The sequence below is a fragment of the Zootoca vivipara genome, chromosome 5 (genome assembly GCF_963506605.1).
Source record: "Zootoca vivipara chromosome 5, rZooViv1.1, whole genome shotgun sequence".
Taxonomy (NCBI): Eukaryota; Metazoa; Chordata; class Lepidosauria; order Squamata; family Lacertidae; genus Zootoca; species Zootoca vivipara.
Genome location: NC_083280.1, coordinates 28,995,594 through 29,013,163, shown reverse-complemented (window position 1 = coordinate 29,013,163; position 17,570 = coordinate 28,995,594). Strand labels below are relative to the sequence as shown.

At 39.8% G+C, this 17,570-nt stretch overlaps 1 protein-coding gene across 5 annotated transcripts in view; it reads left to right on the top strand.

Annotated features, from left to right (window-relative positions):
• Positions 1–17,570, top strand: part of COL4A3 (collagen type IV alpha 3 chain) — a 79,169-nt gene that overhangs the window by 28,441 nt on the left and 33,158 nt on the right. For 3 of the 5 annotated variants that reach the window (XM_060274538.1, XM_035132893.2, XM_060274537.1), the window contains exons 4-21: positions 822–866; positions 2,181–2,225; positions 2,458–2,520; positions 2,725–2,778; positions 3,507–3,533; positions 5,471–5,548; positions 7,611–7,673; positions 8,084–8,119; positions 8,237–8,278; positions 10,299–10,376; positions 10,749–10,811; positions 11,375–11,431; positions 12,609–12,653; positions 13,357–13,410; positions 14,502–14,543; positions 15,929–16,016; positions 16,931–16,966; positions 17,131–17,295. In XM_060274538.1, the coding sequence (XP_060130521.1) occupies positions 822–866; positions 2,181–2,225; positions 2,458–2,520; positions 2,725–2,778; positions 3,507–3,533; positions 5,471–5,548; positions 7,611–7,673; positions 8,084–8,119; positions 8,237–8,278; positions 10,299–10,376; positions 10,749–10,811; positions 11,375–11,431; positions 12,609–12,653; positions 13,357–13,410; positions 14,502–14,543; positions 15,929–16,016; positions 16,931–16,966; positions 17,131–17,295 (1,081 nt within the window). The remainder of the gene's footprint in view (positions 1–821; positions 867–2,180; positions 2,226–2,457; positions 2,521–2,724; positions 2,779–3,506; positions 3,534–5,470; positions 5,549–7,610; positions 7,674–8,083; positions 8,120–8,236; positions 8,279–10,298; positions 10,377–10,748; positions 10,812–11,374; positions 11,432–12,608; positions 12,654–13,356; positions 13,411–14,501; positions 14,544–15,928; positions 16,017–16,930; positions 16,967–17,130; positions 17,296–17,570) is intronic. The other 2 variants (XM_060274535.1, XM_060274536.1) reach the window with 2 other exon arrangements.

Genomic DNA, 17,570 nt, shown 5'->3' with positions numbered 1-17,570 from the left:
ATTGCTGGGAACAGAGCAGGAAGCCTCAACACATACCCAGTCTATGGGCATTCACTAGGCTGCATAATTTCTATGGATATGCAAAATATTTCCATGTACCTCTGCTCATGGTTGGAAAACCTGCTTTTCACATAAACATCTATGTGCATTCTGTTCTTGTGCATTGTGTACAGTTAATGACTGAACCCATTTTAAAGCCTCTTGATTGAAAAAAAGAGAACTAGCCATTTTCAAAATTGAGATAAAATGATTATATACGGATAGAGAGTGTGTGTTTTATGAGGATCATGAATATTGTATTTTATATTTTTTTCTATGCTATTATTTTCTTTTGATATATTGCCTTTTATTAAGAGTTTGGATTTTATTGCTTAATATGTTAAAAACCTCTAATAAAATTTTATATACAGTAAAAGAAAAAGAAAGAGAGAGAGAACTAGCACATCCTGTGTAATGAAAATTCTATTATTTTGCTGGTCCGTTTTTTATTGCTATATATTTGCCCCAAGAGATAGGTAAGAAATAATTATTTTAGACCTTTACAGAAAAATATTTTGTGCTTCCCATTCTATTGCTGTTATTATTATGGCTGTATGTTTGCTAAAGTTATTTTTTTCCTTAATGGAGAATATTCATTGTGGGGCGTGTGAAGTAGCAGTCACTGGAGTTGGATTGGTTTTTGCCTGTTACTTGAATTCTTTTAATCATTAGACTAGAGTATAACAGATATCAAACACCAGGAGAACAGATTGTGTCTTTGGACCTTCTACAAAAAGACAGGAATTCCAGTATAATTAATTATTGTTTCCTTTGCCTTCTAGGGTTTTCCAGGGCCAGGGGGCTTTGTTGGGCCTAAAGGTTCAAGGGTTCGTATTTTGTTCAGTAATATATTAACTTGCAGTGTTCAGAACAGCAACAATTCTCAGTTTTCTAAAAATGATGGATATGATCTCAGTGGGGATATGATGTGCTTTTTTGGGAGAAGTAATCATGTTTCTGTGTGTGCTGTGGGTTAAACCACAGAGCCTAGGGCTTTCCGATCAGAAGGTTGGCAGTTCGAATCCCCGTGACGGGGTGAGCTCCCATTGTTTGGTCCCAGCTCCTGCCAACCTAGCAGTTCGAAAGCAGGTCAAGTGCAAGTAGATAAATAGGTACCGCTCCGCTGGGAAGGTAAACAGCGTTTCCATGCGCTGCTCTGGTTCACCAGAAGTGGCTTAGTCATGCTGGCCACATGACCCGGAAGCTGTACGCCGGCTCCCTCGGCCTATAGAGATGAGCGCCGCAACCCCAGAGTCGTCCGCAACTGGACCTTACGGTCCGGGGTACCTTTACCTTTACCTATGTGCTTGCACACTTTTCAAAACATATGCATTTCTTTGTTTTATGTGATAGTATACTTTTATATGGTAACATACGCTGAATGTAGGATTGCACATGTGAATATTATGGTGAATAAATGGTACTAACAACTGTTTCCCTAACAGAAATACTTAATCCTGAATCAATGTATGCAACAGCTTTTAAAAACTACAGGCAATGTCGACAAACACAGTACTGTATTTACTAATACTGGGTACTTTCAAAATAGCAACTGCACATGAAATAAACAACTTACTAAAAAGAAGCATGTACAATTATTTCTAAGATGTAAATCCTACTCCTTAAAAGTCATACCACCCATCTCTAGGTTCATTTATTTCTTAAATCATGAAAGCAATGTCCAGTGTCCCATATTCTTCAAATATACAGTAGTTTTAAATAGCCAGTGCACTACCAGTAACTCAAAGTTCAGGTACAGCATAAAAAAATAATAATAAAGGCTTTTATAAATGAATTTCCTCATGCTTGGCTAAATGACAGATCCTACAGCATTCCGGTGATGCAAATAATAATATGGTATAAACAATGTCATGAATGCCATTTGTTAAGCAAGTTAATGGAAACTAAGCAGAAGGAGAGATCAATACATTTGCTGTCCTGGGGTTGTTTTAGTCTTCTAGGTAGATTGAGACTTACTTGTGTAATGGTACTTCTTCTAGCTTTAGCACAGTCTGTTCTTTTGGACCCTTGAACAATTACAACCCCACAACTTTAGAAAATAATAGGCTTGTTTTATTAAAAAAAACAGCCTACTGGCTGATTTCTTTCTGTGTTTCTTCTTATCATGTGTTTCTTCTTAGGGTTTGCCAGGAGTCCCTGGTTATTCAGGTCCCCCAGGCCTTCCAGTAAGTACAACAAAACTTAATCAAGCAGCTTCAAGTATATTGAAGTTACTGATGCTAATAAACCTTTAAGATAATGAAGGCAATAATCATCTCAAAGGTTTATTAGTATGTGCGCTATTACTGAGGCACAATGGTATTCAGTTTTAATAAACCAGCTGCCCATACAGTCAAAAGGCTATTACGAGTAAGTTTGCACTAATAGCTACCTTGGCAATGTTCTAACTACTTTTAGGGCGAAGCAGGAAATGCAGGTGCTCCAGGACGTCCAGGTATACCAGGTTGCAATGGGACAAAGGTAAGAATGAAGCAAGAACCAATAGTGGACCACCTGTAAGAGAAAGAGTTGGTAAAGCATCATCCTGTGACACTTTATCCCTAGAATAAGGAGCCTGGGGGAGGTGTGTGCATGTGTAGCTAGAGAGCACATTTCTTGGGACCCATTATGTTTTCTCCTTCCTCTCTTTGTCAGCTTCTCGCTCACTGTCTCTCTGTTTTCCAGGGTGAGCAGGGATTCCCAGGATTCCCAGGGCAAGGAGGGCTCCCAGGGTTACCAGTAAGTTTCAATTTATGATAGTCAAGTGTGCCTTATGTGGAGCTTTCTCATTCCAGGGGTTCAAAGCACCACATACTAACTGACTGGGAAAATCCTGAGGAGAGAGGCTGGGAAATGTGTTGCAAACTATCAAATGGAAGCTTGTAGTAAAGGACAAACTAACACAGCAAGTACTTGTGTCCCAAGCTTGGGCCATTGAATAGATAGGGGGTTGCCTTTTATCATTAAAGCCACACAATATCATGCTGTTCTACTCTGATGGTCTTCTGGAAAGTCATTGTTGCTACACAACAAACCAATAAGATACTTTTAGGTATCTTCTGTTATCATTCTTAACTTAGTTTGGGCATCAGTTTCCAAATTGTAAACAGCCCAATTCCCACATTCTTTTGATTTCAGTGTTTCAATACTGTTTCATTCTATATTCAAGTGACAATAAGAGAAAACACTCTATTAAAAACATAGTTTAGGAAAATATCAAAATTTTATTATGTTTGATAATTTCCAATAGTAATATCAGCAAGTTTGGCTCTTATCTTTCCTTTTTCTGTGATCCTGCTATTTCCACCTATATTTGACTAGAGTTGTAAGTACTTTGAAATTTTAAATACATTACTGTACTTGATTTGTAGAGCTCCATTGAAGAATTTACCTGCATAAGTTTCTAATATGAGATCTGAAGCATTTATAATGTGATGTGTGTCTGTCTCTCCCCTCCCTCTACCTAGGGTCCTAAAGGAATCAAAGGAGAAAAAGTAAGTTAACTTGTTAAAAGCAGGTCAAAATAAAAATAGTTCTATGACCTAAGAAACACAGGAAATGCAGGTCTGCTCATTTGTTCTCTATAGGAATCTTTCAGTTCTAAATTACTTGTCTTTTTTCTAAAGCAGAACTGAAGCATTAGGAAATTTGTACAGAGCAATGTGCAGTTGATTTATAACTTCCACTTCCTTTAGTTCAGTCATTGTCTTCCTAGCTTTATGTTGTCACTGTGTACATTTTTTTGCAATGTTTTATCAATCTTTATATAATTGTAGCAGTAGTTATATGCAGGGTGTTGCCCATGTTTATGTGTTTTTGTGTGCATTGATATAAACACTTGAGAAAATTCAACTTGATATGATAAAAAACACCAACTTGATATAATTGTAGTGATAATGCTTATGTCAGGGGGTTGTTGTGGCTACTCTCAAGTAAAGACACTCCAGTCTGCACTGTCTTTAAGGATTTTATTGTGCAGAGATAACAGAGATAACATAAAACATGACTGCCTAGTCTGATTCAGAACCCGACAATGGCTCCCGGCTGCTCTTCAGCCAGCATAAAAGCCTTTGCACCCCAAAACGCTGCCCCTTTGCCCTACGTGTGGGCGCACGCTTCAATTCGGGCGCCAGAAGGAGAGGTTTCCCCCCTTGCTGGCTGGGGCGGCGCCTGGACTCCGATGTCTCGTTGAGCCCCTCATCTGCTGACTCTCGCCCAGAGCGGTACCAGGGCTCAGAAACCTCACTGAGCCCTCTCTCCAACCCTCTCCAGTCCTCATTCCCTCTTCCCGACTCGCTGCTTGTGCTGTCCCTGGGCAGGATGGAGGGGGTCAGGATGGGGGGGAGGCTCCCTGTAGGGATTCCCCCTGACAGCTTATGTAGGGTATCTTACCAATGTGCAGGAGTGCATGTGCTTATCAGTAAAGCAGAATATAGGAAGAATTTTGTGCAATCATTCATATGATCACATCAATATTGCTTTTCCCCAAGGTTTTATAAATGCACATCAGTAAAGCAGATGGGGGAAAAGGTTTGTAAAGCTAGCTGAAGGAACTTAAAATTGCAGCAACAATGCAAGCTCCAAATCTATAATTAATTATACGAATTATCCGGGTTAAATCAGAATTCCAGTGTTTTGGGAGCCAGAGGAACAATGAAAAAAATGGGAGAATTTTTTTGATGTGTTGAATACAGACAATGTGTAAACCACTTCTAATTTTTCTATTAGTAGCAATTCTTTCGACCATATCACAGGGCTACAAGGCATCCTCAGGTTTTTCTATAAATATTTGGTTCCATAAATAATGTTTATTCTCATTCTGAGAAATTGACTCATAAATTAATGTGTATCTTTGGGTACAGCTAAACCTATGGATTCTGCCTCCATTTGGCAGTAATCTGTTAGTTATATGACAGGCTAATCATGGGGATGGGAAGTCCCAATGAAATAGGGCTTTGTTTGGTATTGATAACATTTGAGTTGTATCCCCCCCGTATCAGATCTGTGTTTGTTACAACATCTAATTCATTTTGTAGTCTCTTCAGAATGTACTTTATTTTATGAGATGATGACTGTGAACCCTAGTGTTCGTTTTGGTACAGTTTTTTAAAATAAAAAAAATTTCAAATTTCTTACTAGATTTTTATTTTAACTTCATAATAAAGCCTCGAAAATAAAAAGGGGAATGGGACAAATCCTCTCATCCCCAGTTTTGAACTGTACTGCAAGGCATTTTCTTGAATTTTAAAACATCATATCAAAATATATTCCGTTTGCTGCATTTATTTTGATGCTGTCTGGCAGCCCACCCCTTCAACCCTGAAAGGCTGGTCTATTGTTCCACCTGTCAAAAGAAGGGGGGGGGGAGAGAATAACATTAAATAAAATGGACTAACTCATTTCACCTCTCTCTCTTGTTTAATTCTCCAAGGGATGTTCCGCAAGTGGGTATGACCAGGGTTATAGTTCCCAAGGTGATCCTGGATTGCCAGGAATACCTGGATTTCAGGTAAGCCTGAAAACACTCTATTTTGAACAATAAATAGATGACTGTTGAGGTCCCTTCCACCCTAAAAGTTTGTGTGTGACACCCAACAAGGTCCATCCACCAGTAGAATGGACTTCCATTCTTGCAGTGGGTGTTCCACTTCGTCTCCTTTCCACTGCAGCTCCTCACACACCCTGAAAATTTGCTCCCAAGGGTTGTGGGTCACATTCCGGAACAAATGTGGGGAAGTCCTGTTGCATGTGCAGAATTCCAACCACAGCATGTTGACTATCATCCTATCATATTATGGTTCTGTGAAAAAGTCTTTCAGATGTGCATAAATATATATTCAGTTTAGTGGGATTGCAAATACACGAATCTGTAGTTTGAGATAGGGCAGTATAATAATACAAGTTATGAAGCAAAACTCTGCCCAGGACCTACAGTATTGTGAAGTTTATTTTCTCCTTTTATACGTTTCCGAGCACAATTCAAAGGGTTGGTGCTGACCTTTAAAGCTATAAACGGCCTCAGTCCTGTATACCTGAAGGAGCGTCTCCACCCCCATCATTCAGCCTGGACACTGAGATCCAGCGCCGAGGGCCTTCTGGCGGTTCCCTCCCTGCGAGAAGCAAAGCTACAGGGAACCAGAGGCAGAGGGCCTTCTCGGTAGTGGCACCTGCCCTGTGGAACGCGCTCCCATCAGAGGTCAAGGAGATAAACAACTACCTGACATTTAGAAAACACCTAAGGGCAGCCCTGTTTAGGGAAGTTTTTAATCTGTGATATTTTAATGTATTCTGGTATTTGTTGGAAGCCGCCCAGAGTGGTGGGGGAAACCCAGTCAGATGGGCAGGGTATAAATAAATAAATAAATTAATAATAATAATAATTTTGTTGTTGTTTAGTCGTTTAGTCGTGTCCGACTCTTTGTGACCCCATGGACAATAGCACGCCAGGCACTCCTGTCTTGCACTGCCTCCCGCAGTTTGGTCAAACTCATGTTCGTAGCTTCGAGAACACTGTCCAACCATCTTGTCCTCTGTCGTCCCCTTCTCCTAGTGCCCTCAATCTTTCCCAACATCAGAGTCTTTTCCAGGGAGTCTTCTCTTCTCATGAGGTGGCCAAAGTATTGGAGCCTCAGCTTCACGATCTGTCCTTCCAGGGAGCACTCAGGGCTGATTTCCTTAAGAATGGATAGGTTTGATCTTCTAGCAGTCCATGGGACTCTCAAGAGTCTCCTCCAGCACCATAATTCAAAAGCATCAATTCTTCGGCGATCAGCCTTCTTTATGGTCCAGCTCTCACTTCCATACATCACTACTGGGAAAACCATAGCTTTAACTATACGGACCTTTGTAGGCAAGGTGATGTCTCTGCTTTTTAAGATGCTGTCTAGGTTTGTCATTGCTTTTCTCCCAAGAAGCAGGCGTCTTTTAATTTTGTGACTGCTGTCACCATCTGCAGTGATCAAGGAGCCCAAGAAAGTAAAATCTCTCACTGCCTCCATTTCTTCCCCTTCTATTTGCCAGGAGGTGATGGGACCAGTGGCCATGATCTTGGGTTTTTTTTTATATAATAATATAATATAATATAATATAATATAATATAATAATAAATTAATAATAATAAAGTCCCTAGAGAAGAATTCCCTGGATCTTTTTTTGCAGAGGGGGGCATTCCTATGCTTGTCTACCCATTTCTGCTAACATATGTGCTAAATTAAGTGATTAAATGTGGAAGTTTGAAAACTGCCCAGTTTCCTCCATTAGTGGCTAAAAGTATACAGGCTTTTATGGACAGGAATGTAGCAGACCATAGAGGTGACAATCAAAATATTTAATAGTGGAATCCTATGCATGTTTATTCAGTAGCAGAATGGGAATAACTCAATAGGACTTATGAGTAGGAGTGGGCTGTTTGTCCTGTTTCTTCCACTTTAGTCAGTGTGACCTGCAAGGCTGAAAATCTGAAGCTCCTTGGACAGGGCTTGGGCTGCAACCTAAGGGAGTGAGAGAAGCCTAAAAACAAAGAAACAAAACCAATAATGGGAGCATTATTTTTATTTCTTGTTGATGTAAAGGGTGATCCAGGACCTCGAGGAGTACCAGGGCTAATAGGGCCAGAGGGCCCTCCAGGCTTTCCGGTAAGTAGAAAATCTGAATTTCCATGTTGATTAAAAATTGGTATTATTCAAAGGGCACATAAGACATAAGTTGCAATGTTCTGATGTTGGAGAAAATTTGCTCAGTGGCATGCAAAACATTCTGGCATCACTAGGTAGCCCCAGGAACTAGCCTTGAATACATATCCTTTGATATTTTTATTGTGCTTGATTATTCAAGATTCAATTTTCATAAATCTGCTTTGGTGCAATTTTGAAATGTAAATGCCCTTTTCTGAATTTGTTCATACTTATAGTAAGTTACAAGTAAGTATTATCATTTAAGCAGCTCTTTAATTATTTTGTCCCTGTTTTTTTATGGCAAAGTGGTTGATGTTTCTTCCATAAAGCATTTCAGGCAAAATGTGTAATGTGTTTATCTGTACTTTTAGGGAGCACTAGGAAGACCAGGACTTCCAGGGCCAAAGGTATTTTCAGAATTGCAGTAGCAACACTGCTGAATTGCCCTTACTACCTTTTTCCATTTCTATCATTAATTGGGGCTTTCAAAACATTTGTTAAAGATATTTTGGCTTTGTTTGCAGGGACTTATGGGTGTTAAAGTCATTGGTGCCAAAGGATTAAAGGTAAAAAAAGCACATAACTATGCATACATCTCCCTGCTTCCCCCCCCCCACAAAATAACTGATTATTTTTGTTTTTCTGCCAGGTGAGGGCATATCAGTAGCATGCAATAAATTCTGTTTCTCTAGGGCACTTTAAGTCTTGATCTTATTAAGAGTATAGCTATCTTCCTTGTGTTCTTACAGTTGCCAAATGAATTCTCAAAAACTAGATTGGCTATTTCACTTCCCTTCAGGCCTGCTATAGGTGCTCTGTTCTCACAGTAGGGTCTATGTTACTCTTACAGATAAGTGCCAGCTCTCTTAGTCTGCTGTACCTACCTTTGATTCAGCTGACAAGTGTTGTATCTGGGAAACACAAACTATTGCTGGGCCAAAGTATTGGACCAATTTTTTTTGCGGCATTCCTTGGACTGAATGCTTTGTGGGAATAATCCCATTCCATGAACGCTGCTGCATTCGCCAGGATTGTCGAACTGCTACATGAAGCAATGGCAAGGGGATTTTTGTGACAAACTTGTCTTTAAAAGCAAGTTCTACCCCCTGCCCTAAAGAAAAGTAATTGGTATGCCCTGCTGAAGTTGCTGAATTTCACCTTGAATATGAATATTTGAAAGGCAGTAATATTTGATCTAGCTTAGGGGTAACACAAAAGGCTGTGGTGATATTGTAGAGAGCAATCACTAAAATAGCTGGCTACTTCAGAGTATAATGAAGAAACAATTTTTGAGAAATTAAACTGTTGTTGGTTAACAGTCTGTGAGCAGCCCTTTGCTTGAAAGTGTCAGCCTTCCTAATGTGCCTTATATTATAATGTAAAATGCAGAATTAGACCTAAAATGAAATATCAGGGTTGTTTTTAATGACAAAATCAAACAGCAAAGCATCCTGTAAGAAAGAAAGGGTATAAAAAGAAGAATCTCAGAACTTCTGGTATGTTATATGCTCAGGACAGGAGTTGGAGATAAGAGTCTTGGCTAGAAGGGCTACATCTCGAACCCAAGAATTTCAGCCTCGTATCTTTTTGCCAAATTATTTTACTGGTCAACATGCCATTTTAAGCTAGCATATTGTTATGACTAGTACATGACTTAGATAATGCAGAATATTCGAGCTGAATTTTTTAATTAGATTGAGTCTGCTTCAGTGGATTTTGTTTGTAACAAATATCCATTAATGCTAAATGCATTGGGGTTTGTTTGTTTGTTTTGCTGTTTTTATTATATAATTGCAATGTTACACAAATAATGCTTTACCAAACAGATTCAGCCGTTGTCTGCAAATACATGCCTGAAAAGTGAGCTTTTCCTGTAGAAAGATAAGCACCCATTTTCAATAGATCTTTTATGCCTTCCTGAAGTCATATATGCTGTATGCAATCCCTGGTTGCTGGACAGAGGCGGTAATCATTCCAATCCATAAAAAGGGTCCTATGGCAGATCCAGCAAGCTACAGACCCATTAGGCTTCTTTCTATCCCCAGCAAATTGTACGCCAAACATCTCCACACTAAATTAATTGATATATACTGTATGCTAATTTTGCCTTTAGAGCATATTTTTTAAACCTCCCCTCTTCTATTGTGAGCACATTTTATAACCCCTGGTATTTGGCATGTGCCATCCTAGCTGCCATAAACATACAGTACAGTGGAACCTTGGTTTATGAACACCTCGGTTTACGAATTTTCGGTTTACGAACGCCGCGGACCCATCTGGAACTGATTAAATCACTTTTCATTACTTTCAATGGGAAAGTTCGCTTCAGTTTATGAACGCTTCAGTTTATGAACAGACTTCCGGAACCAATTACACCCATGCTTCGGGTTAAGTACACTTCAGGTTGAGTACTCTGCGGACCCGCCTGGAACGGATTAATCCACTTTCCATTACTTTCAATGGGAAAGTTCGCTTCAGTTTATGAATGCTTCAGTTTATGAACAGACTTCCGGAACCAATTGTGTTCATAAACCGAGGTACCACTGTATATGAAATAGATCTTTTGATTTTTCTTTTTTACCACAGGGTGACAATGGACTAATGGGCCCCCCAGGACCAACTGGAACAGTTATCGTTACCCTAACTGGAGCAGAAAATATGACGGTAGCAGTATAATACTGTTAATGACCATTAATATAATAAGCATTCTGTACAGTTGTTCATCTTTCTCTGTGTATGAGTCCAATCAGGGGAAAGGGTGGAGTATAAAGTATATATTAATATTATATAAATTTTATGAAAAGATAAATAAAGTTTATATAGATTTATTTTAAATCAAGTGTACATATATAGATTTTTCTACCGAAGTGTGCAACACTTCTACCTATTTTCTGTCGGATCCCTAAATTCCATTAGCAACCATTCAGTTCGTATCTTTGCTTGTTCCTATGACTCGGTTAAAATATATCTCTTTTGTAAGTACCATCTTTGTTCTTGGGTTCACTGAGTAAAATACTATTGTTATTTTTGTGACAGGAATTGAAAGGAAATAAAGGAGATATGGGTTCTCCGGGACTCCCTGGGCCCCCTGGAGATTCAGTAAGTGGTACTGAATTAGCATTTCTTACTTCAGAAGCTAGATAATAAAACTTTTTAAAGAAATAACATATATTTGAAAGCTGCTGACGTGACCGTATATATATATATATATATATGTACACTTCGTTCAACATATTTAATCAATATATAAATACATTTGCTTACATCACCTCAACCTGGGGGTCATGGAATAAAATACAACTTGGATGTAGAATGCTGTGAAATGATGGCATCGCCTTCGATATTCTGAGCTACACTTCATAGCGGTGGCCTTAATTCGGAAATAGCTACTTTTAAATATATATTATTATAAATGTTAAAAATCAGGCCTGTGCAGAAGGGGAGGGCAGCCGGGTACACTTGCCCTGGGCCTCAGAGGCCTAAGAAGCCCTGGGGAGTGGGGGCGCCAGTGGCCTGCCAAACAGCTGACCAGGGACTCCCTCACCGGGCCTCAGACAAACTCTGCACTGGCCTGCTAAAAATATAAAACAGTATGAGTTGTGCATTCAGTGTAGCAACATAAATCTAAAGGATGTGTGTTGATTGGTAGATCTGTGTTTTAGGGCTCACCTGGTGGTTTTCAAAGTGCAAAAGGAGATCCAGGAGAGGCAGGACCTCAGGTTTGTAACTTTCCCGTCCTCTTTTTCCAACTGATAGATTTATTTTTTTAAAAAGAGCGGGTTCTCCATTCATGGAGAGCACGTGTTGCGCAAGGGTTAACAAGCCATCTCCTGGGTTGCTGGACAGATTAGTCTAGATGGCCACAGGGTGATTGGGCATTCTTGTTGCTGGGGTAAAAGGTATGTTGCAAGTTAATGATTGACAGCCATAGCCGTTATAAACTCCTGCGTGCAGCTTCTGGTTTCACTTTTGCCAAGAGCAACGGATCTCCCGCCCACCCGCCCTCTTTAAGGGTCTTTTGCTTTTGACATTGCTATGGCTGTTATGGGGTTCCCTGCTTTGGGGCAGGGGCCTGGTAGGAATTTTGTCCATTTGACTGATAGGCTGTTGCCATTTGGTTTTTGCCTACTGCGTAGCAAATCGTCACAATTTGTAAGGTTGGAGGTTAGGCACTGGTTAAAATTGATTGGTGGAGGGGTATGGAAAGGCTGGGCCTACCCCTCAAAATTGCTGCTGCTTATAGAGGTATTCCGTTAAAGGAATCCTGGGGCTCGACGGGCTCTTGTCCATACCCCCGCAAGGGGCTAGGGCCATACAAGAGCAAGAGCCTCAGGGAACATTCGGGGAGAGGTGAACGGCCTGCCACACAGCTCCATCCTCTTTCAGGGGATGTTTACCTACTGACTTCCCTAGATGGCTAGGGATGTCAGATCTGTCCCAGGGCGGGGGACAGATGGTTGAACCAACGCCTAAGCAACCACTCACATTTGGTTGTATTTTAAATAAAGTTGTGGCCAAAATAATGCCAAAAACCTTAAAACTTAAATTGCTGTGTGATGGGGGGGGGGGTGTCTTGTGACCTCGACATGCAACTACCTAGTGTTGCAGATCTTTCTTTTGTCTTCTTGAAAAGTTAACAGTACATTTATAGTCTGAAAATACATTTTGTGATGAGCAAACCCATACTGCCGTTGAGGAAATGATTAATACAAATACAGCCTGAGTCCATTGGATCTTTAGTTCCATATATCCAGCTTTATTAAACCCAGTTTTATTAGAATCATATACTGTAAATAGGAAAATAATAATATTATTAGCATATTTTGTTTAACAACAACAACAACAAAGTATTAAAAAGTGGTTTGTTTTTGTTTGTTTGTTTGTTTGTTTAATTAGGGTAGACCTGGAAAGGATGGAACTCCTGGTCCACCTGGCTTGCTGGTAACAAAGAATTTTTAAAAATGTTTTGTGTCAATGTACATTAGTGGTCATGGTCTGGGCTGGACAGGATGAAGGCTATTGTCTATTGGCAAAATAAATGGTAGTCTATATTTTACTCTCCAGCATCATTAAAGTGGCTCAATACAGGAATTGGATAGCTTCTGGAGAAGAGCAGAGTAAGGGGCAGAATGGCTGAAGAGCTACACCTGCGCAAACTTTAATGTGTCCCCAGAAACCTCCTATAACAGGGTAGGAAAACAGGGGCCCTCCAGGTATTGTTGGACTACAACTCCCGTCATCCCCAACCATTGGGAGTTGGAGTTCAAAAACAACTTGAGGGCCACAGGTTCCCCACCCCAGTCCTATATTGATCCAGTGATTTTGAGTGGTCAGTTCATGGAAGAGGGACACAGACCAGAAGCTAGACAATAACCTGAATCTTCATGCAGCTTTTGGGCACAAAGGTTGCTTTAAATGTATATTGGTGCTGGAAAGAACTGTGTTTTTGGACGCAGCTAGATTGGTAAAGAAAAAGTGTTTGATATGTGTTGTGTATGTGATATAACATTGTGATACCAGATGGCGCTGTGGAGCCCCATCTTTCCCTATCAGGTTTCCCTGTATGAGTTTACAACACGTTTAACTGAATTGCTTCTTTGACGTGTCTAGATCCAGCCTTTACGTACAATTTAATTTCCTGCAGGGAGAAAAAGGAGAACAGGGTTTGCCAGGAAGACCTGGAAAAGTTGGGCCCAAGGTAAAAGCTCTTGATTTCATTTTTGTCTGCTGCCTTTTGCTTCCCTTATCAATTCCAATAACTTGGAATTAAAAGTATCTTACTAATTCAGCAAAAACAAAATACAATTTTAATGAACAGTAAATTTCTAAAGCAATAGTTATTTTATATTTTCTTTAAAAGTATTTCTATCATGAGTCAAAAACCAGTAGACTATGAATGAGTCATGACTCTGCTGGTACATTCTGTACTTGGTTTACAAATGGATTCCTTATTCTAGTGTTTATGACGTTTGTAAATAGCAAGTACTCTGATAGGACAAAGGGTCGCAAGAATGTCCTTGCAGGGTTTGACTAGTGGTAGCTGATGGTAGGGCAGAAGGAAGAGAGGTCAACAGTAGGCAGAGCCAGAGCCAAGGACAGGAAGAGCCAACTAATTCTTTTGCCTCACCCTCTTTCCTGCTGAGTTCTACCATGGCAATGATGAGCTAAAGCGGGGGGGGGGGGGGGAGGTAATAGCCAGTGCCACTCCTTAGACTGGTTGTAAGAAGGAAGGCAAGTGGGAGCTCATTGGCGGCAAACTGAGATTGGTGGGGCAATGCCCCATTTGTTCTAATGAACCAGTCTCAAGAGGACAATAGGTAAGACCTTGCAGAGTTTGGTCCCCAGAAGCATGATGGGGATAAAAAAAAACCACCCCTGAATATCTGACTAGGCCTACATCATGGAAGACATGGTTGACCCCTAGTCAATGGTTACATACCTAGAATAAGAACAAATAAACTTTGGCCCTGCAGATATTTCTGAACTACAACTCCCATCAAACCTAACCATTGGCCATGCTGACTGGGGCTAATGGGAGTTTGAATCCAGCAACATCTGGAGGGTCACAGGATGCTCAGCTCTAACCTAGGCAAAAGAATAATCAAGCCAGAAAATTTTAGACATTTTAAGCTTTTTTTAAATGAACTTTCTAGCTAACTTGCTAACTGTTTTTAACATGTAGACTAAGTGGCCACTAATCTATATCCACCGTAGTCAATAGGTTTCAGAATTCCATTGGATTTGAGAAATTATCATGTTTCTTATATTTATTTCTGTTTTCTAATCTAGGGACAGAAAGGTGAAATCGGCAACAAAGGAATGCGGGGTCCAGTAAGTGCAAATTCCATTTGTCTTTGTATTTCACTTTAATATCATAAAATTAATAGACAGTGCCCACTTTTAAAGTGCTTGTCAGTGCTGGATAGCAAGAATTTGTCCAGAATGTATAATTTATTGTTAGAATGGCATCTGAAAGATGAGCAAACAAAATCGGTTATGATTGATTGGGCCAAGGATTTGGGTCATAATGTAATGATGTCGGACTGGGAAAAATTGTGGAAGAAGGGTATGAAATTTACGGCATGCACGGCGCTGAAAGAGAATTTAATGAAAATGATGTATAGATGGTATTTGACTCCGGTAAAATTAGCGAAAATGTATCACAAAGGTGATAATAAATGCTGGAAATGTAAAGAAGAAGTTGGTTCATTCTATCATATGTGGTGGACATGCCCCAAGATAAAAGGCTTCTGGGAAATGATTTATAATGAAATGAAAAAGATATATAAAAATACGTTTTTGAAAAAACCAGAGGCCTTTTTACTTGGAATAGTAGGGAAAGAAATCCCCAAAAAAGATGTCAATCTGTTTATGTATGCCACCACAGCTGCGAGGATTTTAATTGCAAAATATTGGAAAAAAGAGGAATTGCCCTCTTTACAGGAATGGCAAATGAAAATGCTGGACTTTATGGAACTGGCAGAGCTGACAGGAAGACTCCGAGATCAAGCAGGGGAAAGAGTGGAGGAAGACTGGAGAAAGTTTAAAATATATATAGGGAACTACTTTTGAAAGTTGAAAATCTGAATATCTAGGGAAATACAGAAGTTAAGGCAATAGGGAGATAAGAGGAGTTTATAAGGTTGAAAAATTGATATGCAAATATAAAGACGAGATTAAGAGGAACTAAGGAGATTATAGTATGAAGGAAGTAAAAGAGATGAAATAGAAACTGCTACAGTGATATTCAAAATGAAAATCAGATAGTGGGGAGTTGGGGAAGCCAAAAAGACAATGATTTAAAAAGTTGATTAAAGATGATATGTTTATGTTTCTGTTTGTATTGATGTTTTTTTTTTTTTTTGTAATGATGTTCTTTGTATTTTTGGTATTTTATGTATTTTTTGTTTGTTATAAAATGTTTAATAAAAAATATTTATAAAAAAATAAATAAAGTGCTGGTCAGTGTCAGGTGCCTGCTTCAGGATATGTGTAGCTAAATTGTTTTTAATAGTGGCCTGTGTTTAGCTTCACATAGAAATCACACCACCAAAGGAACCCTGGTTTTTAAAAAATGGAATTCAGCTTATGATTTTAGCAAAATCAAGTCATCACACAAATGCGCCACGTTCATATTACATGCAGCCGTGCCTTTCTCTTCATTATTACTATTTTTCTCTCCTTTTTTGTCTGTCTGTCTCCTCTTTTTATTTAAGACAGAGTATTATGATGAATTGCCAGGTGAAAAAGGAAACCAGGGCTATCCAGGACTCCCAGGACCCAAAGGCCAGTCTGGAGCACCTGGTGAGAGAGCATCAAAGGTTTAAATAACATACCAGGAGCTTTCTGTACTACCAGTACACTCAGATGAACCATATTGACATGTGAAAACTACATCACACCATGGGCTTCTGGGTAGCAAGTGAGGATGAGAAAGAGGCCGTTGGGATTTCACTGCCTCTTCAGTGTTAACAGTCTAGCCCTATGAGATTAAAATACCTTGAGACTGAATATGAGGCCTCCTTGACCTCAAGGAGAGTGGAATTGAGGCTATAAAATGCCTGTTGGTCTCAGTATACATTATTAGGCTAAGCCTGCATACCTGTGAGTAAACCCCATTGAACTCAGCAATGTTTCCTTTTGAAAAGACGTAGAATCATGAAATTGTAGGGTTGTGAGGGTTCCTGAGGGTCATCTAGTCCCACTCCTTGCAATGCAGATATCTCAACTGAAGCATCCATGATGGATGGCCATCAAACATCTCCTTAAAGACTTCCAGGGAAGGAGAGTCCACCACCTTCCAAGGGAGCCTGTTCTACTGTTGAACGGCTCTTACTGTCAGAAATTTATTCCTGATCAGACACGCCAAATCTACGGGGCTGTGGTGAGCTTTGGCTCTCTCAATATTTTGTTTGAAGAGGACCTGGCTCCCTTCTTTTGGGTGAAGATAGAGGCCCATGCTGAATCTCTGTTGGAAGAGCATTCCACAGGGCTGAGCCAATGACACTAAAAGCTCATGTTTATGTTGATGTCAAATGTGCTTCACCAATTCAGGGGAGTGCCAGCAATGCTCCTGTGATTATTTCAGTGATTGATCTGGGGGTATAATGCAAATGTTTATAAGGACCTTGAACCTGGTTCAATAGCAGGTGGGTAGCCAGTACATATTTGGCTGGCTGGCATAATATAGATATGTGATGAATATACTGTTCTTGCAGGACCACGAGGTGCCCCAGGTGCCACTGGAAGGCCAGGTAAGACCAAAAAATATTGCTTGTTTCAGATATATGAAGGAATTCTGGGATTATTTTTATTTTTATATAAAAAAAACCACATGGAATTAAATCCTCCGAAATGGCTACAAGCACTGTACAGGAAAACATAGAAATGGAAGTAATACTTTTAACTCTTGCATTAGGTGTTTCGAGACCTGGTCCAAGAGGTCTAACAGGCTCTCCAGGCCTCAAAGGAAGTAAAGGAGATAGAGGACAACCTGGCATGAATGCTATTGGACCCCCAGGACTTCCTGGATTACAAGGAAGACCTGGCCCAGCAGGATCACCAGGTCTTTCAGGACCACCAGGTAGAGCAAGATGATCATTGCTTGTATATGTAGCCAGGATGTTTTCATGGCATATTAGTGCAACTCTGGAATTAATGAACTATCCAACTGAACTTCTTATGGCTAAAAGCAGCCACTACTGTTGCAACCATCCCTGCAAAGGAAAGCAAAAATATTAAAGTAGAGAAAGTATGATGACTGTGCAAATGATAGAAACTGGATTAAATCTAGTATATAAATCCATTGATGCCTATTCCAATAGCTTTGGAGTGAGAGACTGGCTAAGTTCAGATAAC